We start from the raw sequence: 23,585 nt of genomic DNA, 5'->3' as shown, positions 1-23,585 counted from the left end.
GAGCCATTCTGTCGGACTCTAGCTCTACTAATGCTGACACCGTACTCCGAAATGGCAAGTCCCTATCAGCCTGTTTCTTCCATGTTTCTATTTATTATATTCTTCACTTCTCTCGTCTATGGAACCACCTTCCAGACTCTGTTCTCTCTCACTCTGGACATAGTTGTACAGTACATATAGCCGCTTCTACTGTCCGAATTATGCTGCTTAAACAATCTGGCAAAGAGAATGGTGGAGACCCTGATCAAGATTTCAAGTAAGCAGTGCACTGCCATATCTTGTCATCTCCAGTTCTCACCTCTGATCTTTATTGTCCTCATTAACCTTTGCGAACCCAACCATCTTACTTGCTGATTTCAGTGTTTGCTCCCCTCCTCCCTCTCCTCTTTTCCTCTTCGCTCATTCACTTAATGCTTATCCCAATGTCTGTTGTACCTCACTCTTCCAAGAGCCTCGCTCCCATAAAGAAAAACATGAATGACCACACCGTGGTCACAACCTGCAACAAAATCCGGTAATGGACCGATTGGGAAATGTGCATTTAAAGCACTCTTTAATGATGAAAGTGTGATTGGGAAACACATTTAATGTGCGATTAAAATATTAACTCAACACATCTCATCCATGTCAACCTCCGCCACGGTTATATCAGTACGAGCTGATTCATCACACGGTCATGGATTGTTTAACCACAATATGGGGCTGTGCAAAAATTATGTCACGCTATTTTTTTAGGGAGGCATATGGGCTTGACTAAACCTGACATAATTTTTATTCGACATATGCTTTGATTTCTCGGAGTCCCCCATTGTGATTACCACTCGACACAAATAAAGCCAATGGAAATATGACGCAACAAAGCCGGACAGTGTATAATCAGCCTCTGATAGGCCTAATGTGTTAGGCCCACCAGAGAATCAAAATTGTGGCCATATCATTTTGTCTGGGTGCTATGGTGGGTGGAGTCAAGCAAAAGATGTGGGTGTGGTCTGGCAGCTGTTTGACCAATGGGTGTACATTTCAAAAATCAATCCCAACAACAACTCGAAGCTCATGTGGACCTGCAACCTGTTTCAGGTAAAAATGGGAAGCACAAATTAAAAAAAAAAATTAAAAAAGAATAATAAGTCAGTACCCTGACCAGTTACATTCTGCCTTCAAATTCTCAACAGAGTACATCCACATCATGGATTACGTGAGAATTTAAAATATATGAGAGTAGGTTAATATACAAAGTAAATTTTGTCACTAATTGTTCATGTGTGTAAAATAATAGGATTTTCTGTGATATTGCCAGAACAAATGCAAGTCATTTGTTGACTACTCAGTACCCGACCTGCTCACGTGTGGTGCAAGTAATCATGCTGTAAAAATGGCTGTCCTTCCACAAGAGTGCACCATTACAGGGCAGTGAAGACTGAAGAGTCATCAGATTTTTACTTAGTGAAGGTGTCAGACCACCTAATATTCTTAGAATGACTGCACAATATGGTATGAACTACATGCAGCAGAAAAGTGTATACGGATGGTGTGAACGCTTTTGACTTGCGAGATGTAGTTCGCCATCAAGCTTGAGCAGAGACGATTATGTTTGATATTAGTACAAGGAGCAGTAGATCTCTTTGGGAGAGGGCGACGGCGTAATAGCTGTGCTGAGCGTGAAGGTGAGGAGCATTTGTAGATCTCTTTGGGAGAGGTTGATGGCATAATGGCAGTGCTGAGAGTGAAGGTGAGGAGCATCTGTGCAATGGCAAATGTACCATTTAAAGGCCTGTCAAGTTGGCTGTTCCTGCCTGGGTTTCTGTTGTGGTTGCTCGTGGACTTCGGCCGTAGTTAGTCTTCCTCACCTCGCATGTTATGGCTACAGCTTGTTCTGCTCCATGTTTATGTTGCTTCTGCTATGAGAATCTTCCAGGCACTTCTGAGCTGCTTCGACCATCTCGTTCCTCAATTTAAGCGGGCTATCCTCAAGCCGATGCCACCTGTTGTCTCATTTTCCTCTCGATTCCTCCCATTTAAGTTGCATAGTTTATCTGCTATTCCAGTGCATGAGTCTGTTTCATGTTATCAATTTAAAGTGTTGTGATGTTTACTTGTTTGGGTAACCACTCATGGCCACCACAAAATACCTTCGCCCAGGGGTGAGTGAAAGTGCAACCCTGGGGTGTGACAAAAGGCTTGCAGGAAGGAACGAGTCAAAGAAACCAAGAGGAAAACGATTTTTACAAAATATAACCTCTGGATTTGTTATAACCGATGCCTAAACACCAAAACAACAAAAAAAAGTCACGGAATCAACATCTAGGGCAGATTAAATCAGAAATATGCATTCAAAGCAACAATATTCTCGAGCAGGGTTTCTTGACCTTTTTAGTATTGCTTCCCCCTTTGAAATTTCCGAATAATGATATTTCCCCCCACCACATTATCAACACTAAATAACACCAGAGAGTTGGTGTCAAAGCCACCCAATGCTCGCCTATTTATACATTTATCGTTTTTAAAAGACTAGTCTATTAATATTTTTTATAAAGCATTGCAGTGAAGTCTGATCCAAATAATTTTAAAGCAATATATGTATTTGTATATTGTAATCAGTAAAAAATAGTGTGGTAGATAAAAACATTAGAAAGGAAATAACTTGCCCCAAAAACTTTAACATTTTCACGTTCACACCGGGGGTATCGCTATAGCTCTTTGTTCTTCGAACAGGCGAGCTAAAAAATAAAATTTATTTTAAAAATTATTCCAATAAATATTTTCATTAAAATATTGATACACAATTTATTGCATACCATGTACAGTCTTATGTTATTTTAACATTAGCATTCCTAAAATCTGTCGTGTTGGCTGTCGTTGTACGATATTTTCTTTTATAGTGTTGCTAAATAAGCACGTTAATTTTCAGTGAATTTTTGTTCCGCTAATTTTTCATCGGCTGGGAAGCGTATTCGGACGATGTATTCAATGCAATAAATAGTTTGAAAATTGTTCAAACTAAAAAAAATAATTTCCCCCCTGAAATCTTCAATATGTGGTGAGCTGGTGGAGCATGGTGGATTTTTGTGGAGTTGCATGAATGAAGTGGTTGAGTTCGTGGTGCTTGCGCTAACTAATAATTCCACCTTGCACCATCCCGTTATTATCATCTCAATTAGCGGTTTGCATTGTGTAGGTATGTCAGTTGTTTCATTGGTTAGAATTCCCTTCAAGTCTTTGGCATGCCATACCTCAAGAGGCAACCTGCGATGTTTATTGGGTGTGGTGTCTAAGATACGAGTTTTACCCCAGTCAAACTCGTCGCCAGATCCCAATAGCGTAAACCCCAACATATAGCAAAGTTAAATTATCGCTACGTTTCTCACCTGGCAATTGTCTTTGAACACAAATGAGAGGGAGAGATAGAGATAGAAATAGAGTGTTCCAATTTTCAGTGTCTTCTGGAACTGAGGCCTTTGGCACCAGCATAAGGAAGTAAATAGAGAAAGAAAGGTTTGGTTTTCTCAGTTCTCAATGAGCGTTTCTTGACCCATGGATTGAAAGCAAATGGAATCACATGAGTAAGAGAAAGAAGATCTCCACATGACCGTTGTGCCAAACCAGCCCTTCGCACATCCAAGCACTACAATCTGTGCATCAAGAATGCTCTCTTGAACTGGCAATGAATACAGATTCACCAACAGACCCCATTCTGTCAAGTCAGACAACCCATCCTCTTGTTATATAGGTAATTCAAAGAACCAACCACCACCAACAACAACAAAAAAAACACTTGGCCAACGAAATCTCCCCTTTTTTAATTCAAAAATATTTGATTCCGACAGGTCATTGTGTGTATGCTCCGATGATCACACAGCATGCAATATCAGTGATATCGCTCCTTGGAAGCTTTAATCGATGAGAAGTCTGATGGTTATCTCATCAACTTCCTGTCAGGGCTGGATGGAATGTAGCTCAGCTTGTATCACTTGCACCTGCAGAGCTAAGATGCCAGCCAAGTATGCATGCTTTATCTGTAATGAAACATTGCAGAAGGGGAAGATACTCCAAAAAATATTCTCTCGAATCAATGGCATTTATAAATTTCCCCCAAAACACAGCCAATATTATCAAGGACCACTGTCAATTCCTTAATTGTTTTGCCACAACTACATCTACAAACACACTTGTCCACTGCAAAATGTTCTTCAGTGCATTCTTAAGATTCATCTGTTCAGTGATCAAATCAAGAGTCCTGCTTGAGCCGACCGAAGGTTAAAAGGGTGAAGCAAATGGTCTTTACTTTAAGCAGAGTTGACCCTGCATTTAGAACTTCTCTTCTGAAAGGGACAGTCATCGTGTTTTGGCTTTTCTCTTTATTTCAACAATATTTAGCCATCTTCTTTTCCGTTTTCATTTCTCATACTAAATCATCTTCCTTTCCAATTTCCTCTGGTTTAGTGTCGTTACTTGAAATTGAACTTTTCGGGATGGAAGGATCTCACGTTCACTTGAAGGAGACGTGAATTTGCATTGGTTGATCGAGCATGTTCCAGGGAGTCTTCCTCTTAAGAGATGGTCACCTTTGCCGTTGGGTTTGTTTCAACTTGCACCCACCAGATGAAAGACAATCATCATCATAGCCTTTGCCTAGTTTTCTATGAAAATAGGGCTACTTTGGCCATTGATATTGTCTGCACTTGGTTTGGATGCATTTTTATTTTTAAAACAGTAGATCAAAAAGCCTGCAGGAGAAGGCTACCATGGCATCACTGCTGGGGTAGAGTAAAGTCAATCTTTCCTAAGAGTGCCAGAAACTGATGAAGAAGGTTATTTAAGGTCTCCAATGTATCGTGCCACTCATTTGTGGGTGCCTCCGGGTTGTATCTGCTCAGAAGGTTGGAAATGGTTGCCCATAGTTGCTTCTACTGTCTTAATTATTCTGCTTCAACAAGATGGCAAGAAGAATGGTGGTGATGGAGGAGACCCATGCTCTTGACAGTGCTTTGGGGCATTGACAACAGGTCATGAACATTTATGTTGCTAATAACTAATTCTGGACAAATTTGTACTCCATGGCAGAGTGTTGAATTTTCTGTCGGGCAGCATCTAAAACCAAATATACTGCTCACAGATGTTCAGTTCAAATTTCACCAGAACAACCTTTCTCTCGATATAAAACAAGGTCAGGGCAAAATGCCCCTGTCAGGGAAGTGGTCGAGATTCCCCCACTACAATATCCATCCTCACTCTTGATTATATGTTAGTATCCTGAACATCTGCAGCCTGAGTCTGGCTGATGCTGTCACAGGCAATTTCAAATGAAAATGCTCAGAATACTGAATACAAGGAAGGACCAAGGAGGATTTATGTCACTCCATGGGTCGCTCACGCTTCCAGGCATGTCAGAAATTAATTAACTCCTGAAAATGGACCAAATCACACAAGTAACCAAAGCATAATGGTGTCTCTCACCCCCTCCAGAGTCAGAGTCACTAATTCCATCGATCACTTGATGATAATGTGACCAATTTTACCCCCCTCCCCTAAAGATAAAAGTTATCCAAAACCCAAATGGTTTCTAGTGCACGAGGATTGCAATGGTGGGTCGATACACAATATGAGTTGTTATAGAATAACATATATTGAAAGGAGCGAACATGACAACAAATATGGACAATCCCTGGACAAAAGGAACTCCAATAAAATTAATGCAAATAAATAAAAATACACCCAGGAAATAAAAACACAATACAAGAAAATAAAACCCATGATGCCACAAACAGAATCATTCATCTCCAATGGGGGTGGGGGGTCTTTCAATAGAATACTGGTACGGGGATAAAAATGGCTCCACCGCAAACAGGTCTCCAGCCAACAGCACGAACCAGTGAAATGCATGGACCAGCGAGCAACACAGAGCAGCGGGCAGCCTGATCAAGCCCACAGTCAGGGCACCCAGCAGAGAAGTGAAGCTTCCAATAGGATGAAGAGAGTGAAGAAAGCGAAGCCCAACTCAGAAGAGAGAAGCCAAACCCCAAGACATGAAATGGCCGGCAGACTCAAGGGATCGAACAGTACATTTACAGGCTCTGAATCATGGCCGCGACTCCAACAGCTTCTGTCCTCCCCAACAGTCCAGCTCACGTTTTTCTCCATCCCCATACGCGGCCCTTCTCATAACCCTCCCCCCCCCCACTCTCTCCGCAGCTATACCCACATCACCCGAGCATCCTGCCTCTGAGACCGACCCCACCACTCATGCAGAATGCAGTTGCCATTGCGGTGCCATTCCCCAGGCTGGCTGATGTCACAGTGGCCCCTGAACCACCACGGGCCATGTGGAGGTTTTAAAGGCTGCACATGGAATGCAAACATGTCCAGAATCCCCTCTGGTGCCAGCCCATCCTTACTGCACCTGGTGCCTCATGCCTCACCTGATTCACAGAGAAGACAACAACGAATAACGTTTTCCCATGTAATGTATATGTCAACTATGCTCCCCTCATGGCATACATTAGAATAGCACAACTTCACTCCAATGGGTCCCTGACTTACAGAATTTTTTTCTAAACTACAACAACACACTGACCTTGCTAATGATCATTTACCTAATACGTACCCCCTCCAATGTACCAACATAGAGGGGATGGGGTATCTCTCCCCACTCTTTCCAACAGGGGCATCTTGTCACGTCTTGCTGTCGGCTCAACCCTAATCCATACATGAACAGAACAGATAAATACCAGAGGAGAGTTGCTCTCCTTGTTGTCAAGACAACGTTTGATACAATCTGGCAACAAGGAGCCCAAGCAAAATAAAAAAGGCAATGAGGATTAAAATAACAATCCTCCAATTGGGCGGTCATACGCAACACATGGGACAATGATTGTAGTTGTCAAGAGGCAATTATCATAACATCAGGGCATAGCTGCAACGGTTCCCTATTGCAGTGTCCTTGACTCAACCATATTCATGTGCCTCCTCAATGACCTGTCTTCCATCAAAAGATGATGTGTCAGACTGTTTACTGATGTTCTCATAATTCAAACCAACATTCATCATCTGTTTCACCAGTGTTCTGTAGTTTCAGTGTATACTATCTACAGAACGGACTGCAGCTGCTCACTTACTCTGCTTCAACAACTCACTGTTCTCCAACATGTCCAACCAAGAACCACAAGAACGGCATCACGTTGGCAATTCCAATGCCTTCAAGTTCCGTTTCGAAATTCAGGTAACACCCTGACCTGGATGCATATTTCCACTTCTTCATCAAATTTGTATCTACACCTTGCAACTCCCAACCAATACCATCACGGGCAAATCATCACCACCGGGACTGAAGAACAAAAAGAGCAAAAATGATGAAAGGCTAATGCTGGAATGGTCAGCAACATCTCGTTTCCGACATCAGTGAACATAATCTTATCAACTTTTAGTTTATAAATCCATGATGATACAGGATGTGACAACTAGGCGATATGGTCTGGAGAGATAACACACAGCGAGTAATGAGTTAGTCTGTCGCCTGAAACTTCCATGAAATCTTATATTTCTTTACTTTGTAGTTTTATAACAATTTTAACATTTTCACTGAAAATTTACTCCTTCTTATGTTTCTGTACATCACTCGGAGTCACTGATCAACATTCATACATTAAGTCTCAACATGACAAATATAAAAGTCTGATGTTCTCCAAGTGGTGTTGCCAGTCTCATTTCTGGAGGACATGGAAATAATTTATTTTTGACTTAAACCAAATAAATTCAGCCCAATTGTATAAGAATAATAAAGACCATAAACACCAAGTTGCTTAGGTAAACTGCCCCTCACCTCTTTAGCACAAAGGCACGTCAATCAAAAGCAATGCAAAAATGAAGGGACTTTTGCTTCCTGATCACCATCTATCAATGAAGCTTTCACAAAGTTGAGCATCATTACCTCTGCTACCGAAGGTGGACGGAGGTTATGTTTTCACCCCTGTTTGGATGTCTGCTTGTCTTTGAGCAGGATATCTCTAAACGTTGCAGATGGGTTCAAACGAAACTTGGTGGACAGCCAAAATTATTAGATTTTTGGTGAAGATCCAGATCCGATCCGAGAATGTTTTCAGTGATTCTTCAACATTGGGAGATAGGGCCAAAAACGATATATAGCACGAGATTTCAAAAAGTTATGGACGGATTCGGACGAAACTTGGTGGACACTTTGGGTGTGTGAGAAGGAAGAATTAATTACATTTTGGTGAAGATCCGAATCTGGATCCGAATACAAGAATTTTTTTTTAATTTTTAAAGTGATTCTTCACCAGTGAGAGACAGGGCCAAAAACGATACGGAAACAGCACGATATCTCAAAATGTTGTGGATGAGTTTTGACAAAACTATGTGGATCAGTTGGTTCGGTGACAAGAACAAGCCGATTCGATTTTGGTTCAGGTCTGGATGCAGATCCGACCTACCAGTGGGATACAAAATGTAAACCGTTCAGCCTCTCGTAGGTATGCGCTCTACCGAGTGCAATTATAGCTGTAACTACTATCAGTGACACAATGAAACGTTTGTTAATATTCCATAAATGTCAAGCTCGGAAAAACATATTCGGACAATAGTTTGGTGAGTTAGTAAACATGATCCTCAGATTCAAATTCTGAGTGAACTCATCGATTATACCATGATTAGCTCCTTTCTGGCCCACCAATTAGGCTTCTTCGAATTATTTTTATTTTCATTAGTGGATATGAATAATCATTAAGGCAAAAAAAAAAATACTGCTCCGAAAGTTACAATTTTTATCCTTTCTTTTCACAGCCTGTTTAACAGCCATTCATCAAAATAGCCAGAAAATAAAAAATGAGAAAGGTTATATTGATTGAACAGTTTCCTTATTTGCCTCACCCATTCACGAAGGGACGGGGGGGGGGGGGTTGTAATTGGTTTGTGTGTGCATGTGTCGGTCATTGAGTCCACACAGACCAACTTAACTTTCATCTAGTTCCCTTGGGTGGGGTACTTTAATATTACACCCCTAATCGTCCTTGAGGACAGTTCGACAAAGTTGTCTCATGTAACCATAACTTTTTTTTACATATAGTTTGTTGATAAGTTGGTTTTGCATGTTGAATGTGAGTCATGTCAGAGTTATCCATGCCATTCTTGAGTGTGCATTTGTCTGGACCACCCGTTGCTCGAGGTATTTGGCAAGGCTGAAGAGCCTGACGAGCGTACCCAAGCAGCGTTAGGCAAAGTTGGGCAACGTTGTATAATTTAGCCATCATATTTTTACGTCAAATTTAACCATAAGTTCATTTTTTTCCCTCCTTTAATATGCATTATGTCCATTTTAGAGATAATCCCATGTTTTAAAATTTGTGTAGCCTCTTCGCCCTGGATCTGTCTGCGTGTCTGCATGCTGATGTCAAGGGCCATACTTTTGTTATCTCCATTCTATATTCATTGAGGAGGCTTGTCTGTGTATGACCGGTATCCTACTTATTCACACATATATTATTTAATAATGATGGTTAGACAAGTTAACTTTTACGACATACTGTATTTGTGGGGTATGCTTACGCATTGCAAGCAATAATGAGCCATGCTTCCCCATTGTCTTGGGTTGCTCACCTGCATTTGTCTTTTTCTTTTTCTTTTCATTACTTCTGCCACCGAAGGTGAAGGAGGTTATGTTTTCACCGCTCTCTATCTGTCTGTTTGTTTGTCTGTCTGTGTGCGGGATATCTCAAAGTTGTGGATGGATCCAGATGTAATTTGGTGGGTAGGTTGGGTGTGTGACAAAGACAAACTGATTAGATTTTGGTGGCGATCCGGATCCGGATCCAACTACTAGAATTTTTTCAGTGATTCTTCACCATTGAGAGATCGGGCGAAACTAATACATACCACAATATCTCAAAAAGTTGTGCACTGATTTGGATGACACTTGGTGGACAGGTTGGGTGTGTGACCACGACGAATTGATTCGATTTTGGTGAAGATCTGAATCCAGATCTGGATACGATAATTATTTGATTTTCAAAGTGATTCTTCACCATTGATAGTCCAAAAACGATGTGTAGCATGATATTTCAAAAAATGCATTGGGCCGGATATGTTGTCGTGGATCAGGCATTATGTGGTATAGGTATGCGCTCTCATGAATGCCCATCTAGTTTATTTATATTTTCATTTACGGACGCTCTCCGATGGTTCTGTGATTTTTTTTTTGTGGTGTATCGGCTTTGATGTCCGTCGGCATGCAAAATTACCATGCTTCTCCATTGTCTTGGGTCACTCAACTGTATTTACTTTTTCCACTTATTTTTTTCATTTCTTAATTTTCATATTCACAGATGCTTTCTGACTTCTGCGATTTGTCCCATTGTTTCGGCATTGATGTCCGTTAGCATGCAAAATTTCAGCTTTCTACGTCACCCGGATTAATATCAGTCAGCCAGTGGTTCAAATTGTGTGTGTGTGTGTGTGTGTGTGTGTGTGTGTGTGTGTGTGTGTGTGTGTGTGTGTGTGTGTGTGTGTGTGTGTGTGTGTGTGTGTGTGTGTGTGTGTGTGTGTGTGTGTGTGTGTAAGCAGGGTTTGCTTACATGCTGCAGGCAATAATGAACCGTGCTTCCCCATTGTGTCGGGTCACTCACCTGCATTCGAGGTTTCGTTTATTTATTTACATTTTCATTTATGGATGCTTTCTGATGGTTCTGTAATTTTTCCTGGAGTATCAGCTTCGATGTCCATCGGCATGCAGAATTACCCTGCTTCCCTATTGGACACAGTCCACACCAAAGCGTTGCCTCCAACACAGAGGCCTCGGCCAGGTGACTCTGCCAAACAGTCATTGGGGATTGGAGGAGTGCTTGTCACACTACACATGTTTTGATTTTCCCGCCGATCACATCACGTGCCTTCTGGTTGAATGGTTTGCATTAACAGGAACAATTGTCTCGGTGGCAGACGGATGGTTGTTTTGTGTGGATTATGCGTTTTACTGTGTGAGACATAATCTGCGGTGATGCTCACCATAACAGTCAGGGGTGAGTCTGATGTATAAACGACGAATGTGGTCATCATTGGTTAGGTATTTATCGGTATGCTTTCCTGATGAGGGCAAATAAGTCCGAAATTTGGATTGGATTGGATTGGATTGGATTGGATTGGATTGGATTGGATTGGATTGGATTGTTACCATGTAATCTTTGTCTATTTGACAGAGTCACTGGGACAAGGCCTCTGTGTTGGAGGTGACGCTTTGGTGTGGACTGTGTCTGATGGGGGTCGGCGAGTGCTCGTCACACTCCACGTTTTTCGATTTATGTGTGTGTGCATATGTAGGTGTGTATATACATATATATATATATATATATATATATATATATATATATATATATATGTTAGATAAACCATTTCCGATGTTTTTATCATCTTCTTCTTGCGTATGGCAGCTTAGCTGCTGGGGTAGCTATCATTTCTTGGAAGTGCGACTGTGTCGCTAATGCAGTGCCCCTCCACCAGTACACACTCGTACTCATTGTGCTGACCTTGGAAGGAGGACAGGCTGAGTCAACCACCTGGTGAATTAATTCAGTGGCCAACGGGGCTTGAAATCAGGACCCTGGGATCTCAAGCCGCCACCCTAACCAATAAGCGAACACCAGGCTTGTTTTTTTATCATGATATCTGTGGATGTTGGAAATTTATTGCGTGACTTATTAGCCTCATATTTCCCAAAAGAATATGAACAGATATTGTAACGGTATTGTCAGTTGGTGAGTGAGTGAGGTTGCACTGGTTCTCAACTCCGTTGTCATCTATGTACACTGGCAAGACCCTGCATTGGTGAATGCTCTGTCTTGTTATTTTAATGGTGTGTCTCAGACATTCCAGAATCTCAATCCTACTTGCTGCTTTGACACCTGCTTGATCTCCAACTCCTCATGCCCATGTTGAATTTTGTGAGATTTTTGATAATTCTCAGTTTCTCGCAGGCTCTTTACAATTTACGTCTCCCACCACTTTACCCTGTATTGCGTCATGATCAGCTGATTTTCTTTTGTTTCTCATGTTTACATTTGTGAAATCAACTTAATTTGTATTTTATGAGTGGCAGAGGAATGCAAATTCGAACAAGACAAGAAGCAATTAGAGATTGCAGACCCTCACCAGGACTTCTTTTGAGTGGTGTATATTTTTTAATAGGTTTTAGGGTAAACCCAGTATGGCTGCCAAACCATGTGACCGCTGGTATAATGTGTGTGAACCTTTTGTTCCTCGTGGACAGGTGGTCATACGTGTAAAGTTTTGCCTTGATTTGTTCAGCCACTTCAGAGAAGATTTTTGAAGGTTTTTTTTTTCAAACAATATGGCTGCCGAATCACGTGACCGATGACGTCATAATTAATTTTTTTCTGTGGACCATTTTATCCCGAAATGACCCTCAAAAAATTTCATACTGATCGGATGTGGTGTTCTACATAAGCAATTGTGACATCATAACGAGGGCACCGATGACATCATAAAAACACTCATTCCCCATGAGGAGTACTTGTTAAGTGCCAAGTTTGAATCCTTTTTTTGGTACGGTTTCAGAGATACAGAGGTCCAAAGTTTTTCCAATATGGCTGCCACACCACGTGACCTATGACGTCATAATTCTCATTAAAACATTCTACATGAGTAGTCGCACCAATGGTGAAAATTTCATCTCAATCCGACAAGTAGTTGTGGGGAAAAAACACGAAAGTTCGTGTGTGGACAAACAGACAGACAGACACACAGAGACGGATAAACAAACAAATGGACCTCTCCAAATCCATCGGCGAGGGTAATAACATATACAAGTCTGAATAAAGTTGCAAGCCACTGTTAATGGTCTGCAATGGCAACTTTATGACATCCACTGAACTTGAAATGTTATGTCTTATATCTAACCTTTGTTTTGTTGAATATTTAAGGGACTTTTACAAATACTTGAACCATCATGACTCAAGTATGCAGACTCAAAATCTTGTAACTTAAACTCCAACTTCACTTGCCAAGATTTGACCACGTCACTGCTTCTATACACTTGTTACCACATGGATGTGAAATTGATAGCACATGGTCCTTTTGACATTCTCCATCTTGGAACTTGATTTCCTCCCTCTGCAAGAGACAAGAACCTGGAAGTCAACTTGTATAAGCCACAACTACATTGTCAGTGTTATAGACAAAAATGGTGCCTGGACTTATCAATAACGGTTGTTTGGCTCTGATGCTTCTCAACAAACAGGTGGTGGGAGGCACAACAATACATCAATGGTAAAACATCCACCTTTTTTTTTATGAAACACACTTGTAACTAAGAAAAGAAACGAAATTTTTATGAAACACACTTGTGACGAAGAAAAGAAACGAAATTAACATACAGTATCACAACTTTGCAAATAAATAGAAGCAACATTTCTTCCAAAAATTTGTGGACTTCGTTTTGCATGCTGAAAGAGATTCATTCATTGATAGGTGTATTTTTTTTCTCCAGGTAGTCACCTTGTCACAATAATTCTGCACCAAGAACCGGTTTGTAGTTGTGGCCCAATTTACTTCCATTACGTCCCAAAAACAAAAGATAATCACTTTGATTATATCTATTTGCTTTTGATACCAACATAATTTTATTTGTCTGTTGCTTATCGAGGATTTTCAAATCATTTTTCTCATTCTTCATTATTCTGCTTCACACTTCGACAAAATGTCGTCTCAATATATTGCGTTGAGAACTTAATATAGAAATATATTTATGTGGCAAAAAAGGTGTAAAATTGTTCCTCAATATATTTGTTGTTGCTTTTTTTATTTTGTACAAAGTTTTGATTGGTTTTCGGTCCATCAATAGACAGGTCTGTTGGATAACTCGAAACAGTACATATGTACAGCGTATGGATAGTCTCACAAGACTTTAAGTTACATAAATAATCTTTCTTCGCTTTTCCGACCATATATAAACACTCAAAATAAGCTGAGAAGTTTTCTTTTAAATATAAAATGTAAACCAATCGTTTTGTCGTTAAAAATCGTAAAGCACAAAATTGCAATTTGATGATGGTTTGATGTTTCCTATACAGCAAAACAGGTGAAGGCGATCGCTGTACATTCACCCGAGTGGTACTTCACACCAATCAGTACGATATACACTCGTACACACATGCTCATTCACGAACGAGTAACGACACACAATCTAATCTTATATAGCATAAAGGAAACATTTTCATATGTTCATATTATATACTCTTCTGAAATATATATATATATATATATATATATATATATATATATATATATATATCATATATATATATATGTATACATACATATACATATACATTTATATATATATATATATATATATATATATATACATACATATACATATACATTTATATATATATATATATATATATATACATACCTATATGTATGTATATATATATATATACATACCTATATGTATGTATATATATATATATATACATATATATTGCATGCACACCACAATACACATTTGCTCAATGGAAACTATCTCGCATGTGAAGGTATTTACAGATACAGAACAGTGTTTGATTTGGTACTCAATAAAATGGCTAAATTTTGCTGGTGAAATCACGTATTTTTTCAAACTCAAAAATACTTTGATGATAATATTTTTATGCCATCTCAACTATAGCAATGGTTTTGTTGAGATGCAGCAACACAAAGAGGAAATCTTTTATATTTATGCGACAAAATCAATTAAAGTTGCAATACATAAAGCAGTTTTCTTTGGTTTCAGGTCACCGGCTTTTCGTGCATTTCCGATAAAGCCCCGTTGCAAAATTAGGTTACTTTGTACACCTGCTTGTGATGCAGTGGCACGTTTGTGAGTTCCATCTGTTTCCCTCGATCCCCAACCGCCACAACTAAATCCAAAGGTTAACCGAGTATTCTGGCTCATTGCAGACACTGCTCGTCCAAGACTGAAAAACGAGTACGGTGGTATGGTGGGGGCAGGGGTGGGGGGGGTGAGGGGCAGAGGTGGGGAGGGGTGAGGGGCAGCAATCCGCACATGTGCATGCACATAACTGCACGCTCCTACTTTCAAACATGGTGCCTTGGTTTGAAATGTGTGCTCAAACCATCTACCACTGTGATAAACCTTCTGCCGCAGCAGATGCACGCCTTTATACTCTTGAGACGTTTCCACTTGTAAGCCGTGCCAAGAACTCATGGGTTGGTTCAGCATTTGCACTTAAACAGAGCGTGATGAAAGCAAAGAGCAAAATGTATGTGACTTCAAAGTACAGACTGGCAGGTACTTACTGATTCCTACATGAGTTGCATTTCCAAAAATATTGTGATTATGTTTACATTACCACATTGCATTCATCGTCGCCAAGTTTTGCATGAAAAGAAATCCATTTGTGCATTTGTCACACTTAGGATTTCATAATGATGCCTTTATACAGCGAGGAACCACTATGGATATGTGAAGGTTGTACTTGCAGCCTTTCAATTGTTTTTATTCTCTTCTTCATCAGATGTATGACTTGCATATGCAAACGTAGTCGGAAACAGCATGAATAGAATGCCAGTTCAACAATGGTGTTAGCATCATTCGTTTTCACACACAGCATGATGCTGATACGTGCCACCTCTTCCCCCATCCCATGTAAGTGCATTCACTCTGCACTGTCCAGGTACTCAGAGCTCCTCCATAGTACTGCATGTCATCTGCCTGTATTCATTAACCATCTGCATTTCCTTGGTTGTCTGCTGCGGGGGATGAACTCAACATTGTGGTGTTGCAAGCCGCGTGGTTGTACAATCCCTGTGCCATGAGGTGCAACGCCAGTGGGTTCCGCAGTCCGTTCGCCTTCTTCAACTTGGCGCGCTTATTCTGGAACCAGATCTTGATCTGAGCCTCGTTGAGTCGCAGTTCCTGTGCAAGAGCTTGTCTCCGTGCTTCTGTTAGGTACCGGCTCGCCCCAAATTCGGACTTGAGCCGCTGAAGTTGCTCGACTGTGAATGCTGTGCGAGGCCGTTTCTCCTCCCCTGGACTTGAAGCCTTCTTCTTGGGTTTTCGAGCACGAGGACCTGTAAGAGATGAGAAGCAATGGAGTGCAGTGGATGGCTGTATAGATTATGTTTGGATTCATGTACTGCTGGATAAATTGATTTATGCAAAAGTGGAATGGAAGGATGGTTGGATGGATTTATACAAAACGAGGATAGATGAAATTTGTATCCGTACATGTCACAATCTGTGACATTTTACAGTCCTTAATGGTGTTCATCATTTGTAAAAAGAGGACGACACAATTGCGTTCATCTTTTGGAATAAGAAGGGGACAGGATGAATGTTTATACACAGCAGGCCATTAGGCTTATCAACTCTCGTATTATTGGCATCTTCTCCCCCATAGTTGGAATGTACCACAGTTTAATGATTTTTGTGCACCAATATTTGTCTACCTTTAAGAGCAAAAGAGGAACAGCAATCTGTTGTCTCTGACACTTGTCTTTATATAAAAGTGCATACTTTCCATTGCATATGCATTGTCTTCTGCTTAACAACAACAACAACAAAAAACACAAGAGCGAGATTTGCTTTGCAATGCATGTCCTCCGCCAATGTGATATTTCCTGAGTCCAAAAAGGGCATAACTCTGTGAAAAATTGACGAAATGCCCTGAAACTCGAACTTGTTCTGTAACTTATCATAATAAAGCCATTTACCAAGTTTCAGTTGAAGGGTATGGGGAAAAGTCTGAAAAACCACAAGTGGAACGGACGGATGGACGGAGAGCAAAACTATCGTCCCCTCTGGTGAAATCAGTAGGGACTAGCAAGAAGACGTTAAACCGAGAAGTGTCCATGTATTTATACACCCACCTAAATGTGTCTATGTGCATGATTATACTCTGTATGTTTTCATTTATAAATCAAAGAAGTCACGAATTGCTTCAGTGTGTCTTCTCAATGATTTGTGATGGTATAATGGAATGCTTATGGTGTGGTGAGCTCCTCCTCACAATATTTTAGGCACTTGTACTGTATAGTGTGGAGGTTTTGCATTAACCATAACCCTAACCAAAATCATATGTGATTCGGGTACGTGTTATGCATTAGATGCTCGCCTGTTATTGCGCACGTTACGTGTGCCAAGGTACATGTTGTGCATAACCTCATAAGTCGCCAAAGTCATACGGATGCCGTGGAATAATCCACGACAATACCGAGGAATGGACAAAAACGCTCGACAATTTGATAAATCCAAAGAGCTCATACAAGGCATTATTATTGTTTTGGTTTTGTTGGCAGAAAGATTATCAGCTGTTTCGGTTTTTCATAATCATTATGTAAATATCGATGATTGAAAGTTCATTGCAGGAAAGATTTAATGACCGAAGTACGAGCTTCATGAGTGAAGATCACAGCAGGAGTTGATGTTTGAGGTTTGCATGTTGTTTTGGTGACAATGCTGTTTTTAAGAATCCAATACAGTGAGAATTTAATGCGTAATGCACAAGATGTTAGTGCGTTATTGCACAAGATCTTCATGTTATCACATGGGATTTTGTTTATGCGTTATCGCACAGATGTTTGTGTGTTATCCCATGGGATGTTCATGCCCTATTGCATGTTTTGTTTGTTTGTGAGTTGTCGCTCAGATGTTTGTTCGCGTTTTATTACACAGGATGTTTGTTTATGCACCATCGCACCGGATGCTTGTTATTTTGCGTTATTGCACGAGTTGTTCATGTGTTATCACATGGGATGTTTGTACGTTATTGCACAGGACGTTCATATGTTATCGTACAGGATTCCGTACAGAAGCAGCATGTTTATTTGTGAATAAATGCATGGCATGTTTGTCTGTACGTAAATATATGGTACAAGCCGGTAGGCAACATGGGTGGTCGCTACATAATTGCATACTAGTCATACAGTTTTTGACGGATCGGACTGAAAATTTTTGATAAAGAGGATGATTATAGTGCGCATAAAAGCCTGGAAGCCGATTTTTGATTTTCGAAAAAATAATTTCTTTACGATTTTTCAAAAATTTCAAAGTCCCGTTGTGAGGCAACGGTGGTGTCCATAGCAACGGTGCTCAAAAGCATAGAACTAGATCCTGGTATGAACCTACCTGTCAAGTTTCATCAAAATTGGTTGACTCCTCTGGCCTCCAGAACTGTCCATTACATACAAACAAACATACAGACAGACGGAAAAAGTGAAAATAAGGGTACTCTAGCGACCACCCAATATTTGTTTGTGTGCAAACGCACAGATTGTGTGTCTGTGTGTAAATGCATGACTTATTTCTACTTTTGAAGTCAGCTCTCAGGCCGAACCCAGAGGGCATTAATCCTCAGCTTCCCAGTCATTTCAATCAAGCATTGTTGTGTGTTGTATGGCATATTTATTTGTGCGTAAATATGCAGCACGTTGTTTGTGCGTAAATTCACAGCATGTTGTTTGTGTACAAGTGGTTGGTATATAAGGTTGTGTGTCAATGTGTGAAGTTTGTGTACAAATGTGGGGCACGTTTGTTTGTGTATAAATGTACAGAATCTATATGCTGTGAGGTATAAATGCATGACAAATAAGTTCATGAGTTTGTGTGTGGAATGTAACCATGGACAGTGGGCTACTTCATGAGATTATTCACCAACCGCAAAAAAAGTTGCTGTGACCACACAAAAGATTTTCTCGCCTTGGGCCTTTAGTGTGGCTCGACCACAACATGGAGGTTAATAAAACAATTCCTTAATAATTTATCGACCTCATGTCATGTCAGATTCTCAAATCTACACAACAGAAGCCAATATGAAATAGCCAAGGCCTTGTCACTTGTGTTTACATGCATCATACTCAGACCAATAATATTACTTTTATGAATAAAGCAGCAATTGTGTGCAACAACTGATAACCAAAGAAGACGAAGGTACAATGGCATTGCTTCTTTACTCAGGGCCGGATTTTCCAATAGGCAACATAGGCCATTGGCCTTGGGCCGACCAGTAACTGGGGGCCCACCAGGGACTTGTGGGTTCTCTGATCGGTTTCATTGTATGCTTTTTATGATGCATTGTATGCATTGTATTTCATTGTAATTTATTATGCTTCAGTTTCATTGTATTTTTCCATTATTCCGATGTGTAAGATGTACATGATATGGAACTTGATTTACTTTGATGTACTTTAATGTACTTGATATGGAACTAATTTGATTAAAAATTATTGATGTGTTACATTATGTTGTAATTCTTTTTTTTTACATTACAATATTACGATATATATATATATATATATATATATATATATATATATATATATATATATATATATATATATATATATATATATATATATATATATATATATATATATATATATATATACATACATCATGCCTGGTGTTGGCGCAGTGGTTGGGGCAGCGGCTTGGGATCCAAAAGGTCCTGAGTTCAAGCCCCGTTGGGCCACTGAATTAATACACCAGGGGGTTGACTCAGCCTGTCATCCTTCTGAGGTCGGTGAAATGAGTACCAGTATACTGGGCCGGTGTATATCCCGGTTAAAATAGGTGTACCATATCCCTGTGTCGTAAGAGGCGACCAGGGTTGCGTCAGGAAGGGCATCCGGCATAAAACATGTGCCAAATCACTATGCGGATCATACGGATGATCCGCTGTGGCGACCCCTAATGGGAGCAGCCGAAAGAAGAAGAAGAAGATATATATATATATATATATATATATATATATATATATATATATATATATATATATATATATATATATATATATATATATATATACATCTCAATCATAATTTTTTGGGGGGTGGGGGGGGCACTGATAAGGCTTGGCCTTGGGCCCACAAGCAAGTAAATCCGATCCTGTCTTTTACTATTCGAGATTAGGGAAGACAAATGATGCTGGTTTTCAAGATTATGAGGGGAGAGGTTGGGTAGATAGAAATAACATATATATTGTTACGGATCTGGAAGCCATTTGCATTCAACATACAGATCCCAAAAGTCAGTTATCCCGTTAAGTATGTGTGTAGTCAGATCCCTTTCCTTTTGTCTAGTGGAGAATCAAAAACGTGTGTGGCGACTTCTTTTCAGTTAGGTTATTAAATCTTTACATCCAACGAACCCTCCAACGAACAACCATTCCATTCCCCATCACTACCCACCCGCTGTCTAGTGTCTACAAACACTGACTTTCCAAGGCAAGGTCTTGCAGCCGTTCCTTGCCGCTTCCTCCAGCGTCCCAATTCAATCTGGCGGTGGGTCCTTTTTAGCGAGTCTGCAGTAGAGTGAACGGGTTTTTCCGGCCTGGCCGAAATCCCGCCGTGAGAGGGCGGACCCATGGAAGCCCCATCCAATCGGGGCGAACAGTGACATCGGCTTCACCAAGGCCCCTCCCCACTGAGGGAGGTCCATAAAAGTTACGATGCCATCCTCAGAGTAGAGTTCTGTAGAGAGGAGTGTCGAGAGTTCTGAGGGGATTTGGTGGTGTATTTTTTGGGTTGCGCTGGAGTTCTTGAGTGGTTACCAGCAGTGGTTATGAGGGGCTGTTACGAGCTCTAAGTTGACTTTTGCTGTCACGAGGGTTGAGCAGAGGGTCATCGAGGTGGCGAACGCGTCTCTGCTGGGCCTCCACAAGAAAGGGCAGAGCGACCCCGACCTCCCTCCGTGGACCCCGACTATTCACCACCCGAGCTCTGCCACAGACCACGAGTCCCCCACGTGCGACTGGGACCAGGCCGACGACCATTAGCAGATGCCGCAGCATGGAGTACCCCCTTTATCCGATGGCCAGGTACCCATCCGGACTCTGATCCCGAGCTCGTCTCTCTCTCATTGACTGGAGGGTCCAATAAAGAACTCTGGGTTTCTTTTATTTTTGTGTGTGTGCATGTGGGCCCGTCTTTTAAGTAGAACTGTGTAAAGCCGCTGTCACACCTTGACGATTTACCCAGCGTATGCCGATTTATGAAAAATTTGGCTAAAACGCTGGCACACGTCGAATACGTTATGGGTACGTTTTGTATACGTTAAGAGCACGCTGAAAAACACTGCCATACGTCATAGTACGCTGGCTTTAAACGTTGTACTTTTGGGTTGTCCTCAAATTTTTGCATGCTTGAAATTTTACGATGTATGCCGGTGTATGACTCGCACGTTCCGCAACGCTGGCCATAAGTTGTGGGCACGTTATGCAATCGTTGACACACGTCGACACACGTTACTTGTAAGTTACTCATAAGTCGAAACACGTCGCGGTAATGTTTAGCATACCCGAAACTTATTTCTAACCTATGAGTAACATTTTGTAAGCATGTTACACGAACGTTGTTCACACTTCGCAACACGTTACTTGAAAGTTCCTCATACGTCGAAACACGTCAAAGTAATGTTTAGGGTACCCGTGACTTATTTATAACCTATGAGTCACGTGCTTGGGAATTATTTGTAAAGCATGTCCTATGCACAATTACGTATGTAGACGTATTTGACGTCTTCAGGACGACCACAAAACTTACTGAACGCGTTTCTAACTTACAGATACCATATAATGGCGTATTGGCAGCGATTAGGGGAATTGGGATATAAAAAGGGGCTTCGCAGGAGGAACCTGTCTTTTTTTTAGACTTCGTGCTGAGTACATGTCCATGTCATTCCGAGAGATGGAGGATACGGCAAGGCTGAGACAACAATACCTACCTGTCCTCGAACATCAACATGACCTCATCGAGTTGACACTGCACCTAATGCGTGCCAATAGAGCCGGGAGAAGAAAACGTGAACGGAGGAGAAGGAACTGGGTCGGACCATGGATCGGGAGGCGACGCCATTACAGCATATATAACCAGCTCATGGTGGAACTCCGGAACGAGGACCATGCATCCTTCATCAACTTCCTGTGAATGCCCCCAGCGATGTTCGACGAGCTGCTAGCCAGAGTGGGTCCAAGGATAACCAAGCAGTACACCTTCTACAGGGATCCGCTTGAGCCTGGCATGAGGCTGGCACTGAGCCTGCTGCTGTTGGTGCCGTGACTGCAGTGAGGTGGAAGCGATTCAACTCGTTCAATGAAAACGATTTCCATTGCCGAGCACCAGCGTCCAAAAACAATAGACGAGTGACAGGCATTTATTAAAAGTGAAGTTGCAGCCTATGAATAGAAAACCTCACGTAATCGACGATACGCTGCCACGCTCTGCATACATTAGACTATCGTTGGGCAAAGGTTGTGGATGCCTAAAACACGCTAATCAATCGTTGATATAACTTATCTATAAGTTATCAAAGTGTTCTGTGTTCATTACTAGTACATTATGCATTTGTCCAAGTCGTTTTGAATACTTTAAAAATTGAAACAAAAAAAATAGTTCATCGTGGGAATGAGAAAAAAAAATTTAGCCGAAAAGAACATCGAACAATGGTGCAAAGTAGTCTCCTATTCATGGACGCAACGAGGATCCATCATCACCCACACCCTCCCTATCACGCTCACCAACTACTACTACTACTACCACGACTACTACTACTACTACTACTACTACTACTACTACTACTACTACTACTACTGCTACTACTACTGACACGCTCACCTAATACTACTACTACTGATACTACTGACATTGACATCTACTTAACATGGAGTCTGGAACACTGACGGTTTCCTCTTGTGAAGCCCATTTGTATATACCAATTCTCCTAAACGCTGCCAAATCGCCATTATACGGTAGATGTAAGTTAGAAACACGTTCAGTAAGTTCTGTGGTCGCCCGGAAGACGTCAATCAAATTCGTCTACATACGACAATGTGCGTTTGAGATACATTACACATAGGTTCAAAGCATGCTATTCTTAGGTTCAAAGCATGTTACTCATAGGTTAAAAATTAAGTTTCGGGTATGCTAAACATTACCTCGACGTGTTTCGACTTATGAGTAACTTACAAGTAACGTGTGTCCGACGTGTGTCAACGATCGCGGAGCGTGCCGAGAACTTATGCCAGCGTATGCGGAACTTGTGAGCCATACGTCGAGTACGTCGTAAAATTTTCAGCATGCTTGAAATTTCACGACGTACTAAACGTACCACGGAATATGACAGCGTACTTCATTGTTTTTCAGCGTGCTCCGAACGTAGACACAACTTACCCATACTGTATTCGACGTGTGCCAGCGTTTTAGACACATTTTTCATAGGTCGGCATACGCTGGCTAAATCGTCAAGGTGTGACTGCGATGTTGACACTTCCAATTTTCAGGCGGTTATGATTTAAATCGGCGAGCGGCAGGTTTTTAACAGAGAACGCCACGAGTTCGTCGGCGATACGTGCAGCGCGATATGCCTAAGTTAAACTATCGTTGGGCATAGGTTGTGAACGCCGACAACAGGCTAAGCATTCTTTAGTATACGTTATCTATAAGACAACGAAACGTTCTGTGCCCGTTACTAATATGTTATGCATACGACCAACACGTTATGAATACGACCAAAACTTAAAAAAAAAAAACTCAAAACTTCAGCGTAAGCCAACATTTTACATATA

General features: G+C 41.0%; 1 protein-coding gene and 2 long non-coding RNA genes across 3 annotated transcripts in view; 1 reads left to right on the top strand and 2 right to left on the bottom strand.

The window, feature by feature from the left end:
* LOC147032236 (uncharacterized) overlaps window positions 1–15,806 on the top strand; it is a 35,353-nt gene extending 19,547 nt beyond the window's left edge. Inside the window, exon 3 of the long non-coding RNA XR_015055095.1 lies at window positions 15,676–15,806. This is a non-coding gene — a long non-coding RNA (uncharacterized LOC147032236). The remainder of the gene's footprint in view (window positions 1–15,675) is intronic.
* Window positions 11,888–23,585, bottom strand: part of LOC147032234 (uncharacterized) — a 205,510-nt gene continuing 193,812 nt past the window's right edge. Inside the window, exon 3 of the long non-coding RNA XR_015055096.1 lies at window positions 11,888–13,131. This is a non-coding gene — a long non-coding RNA (uncharacterized LOC147032234). The remainder of the gene's footprint in view (window positions 13,132–23,585) is intronic.
* The window catches only part of LOC147032235 (homeobox protein engrailed-2a-like), a 72,960-nt gene continuing 65,120 nt past the window's right edge, over window positions 15,746–23,585 (bottom strand). The window contains exon 2 of the mRNA XM_085869660.1: window positions 15,746–16,095. Coding sequence (XP_085725786.1) covers window positions 15,746–16,095 — 350 coding nt within the window. The remainder of the gene's footprint in view (window positions 16,096–23,585) is intronic.

Source organism: Eptatretus burgeri, chromosome 2 (genome assembly GCF_056783735.1).
Source record: "Eptatretus burgeri isolate ZD-2024b chromosome 2, Ebu_testis_v1, whole genome shotgun sequence".
Taxonomy (NCBI): domain Eukaryota; kingdom Metazoa; phylum Chordata; class Myxini; order Myxiniformes; family Myxinidae; genus Eptatretus; species Eptatretus burgeri.
The sequence above is the reverse complement of the archived record's forward strand: the minus strand, read 5'-3'. Positions and strand labels throughout refer to the sequence as shown.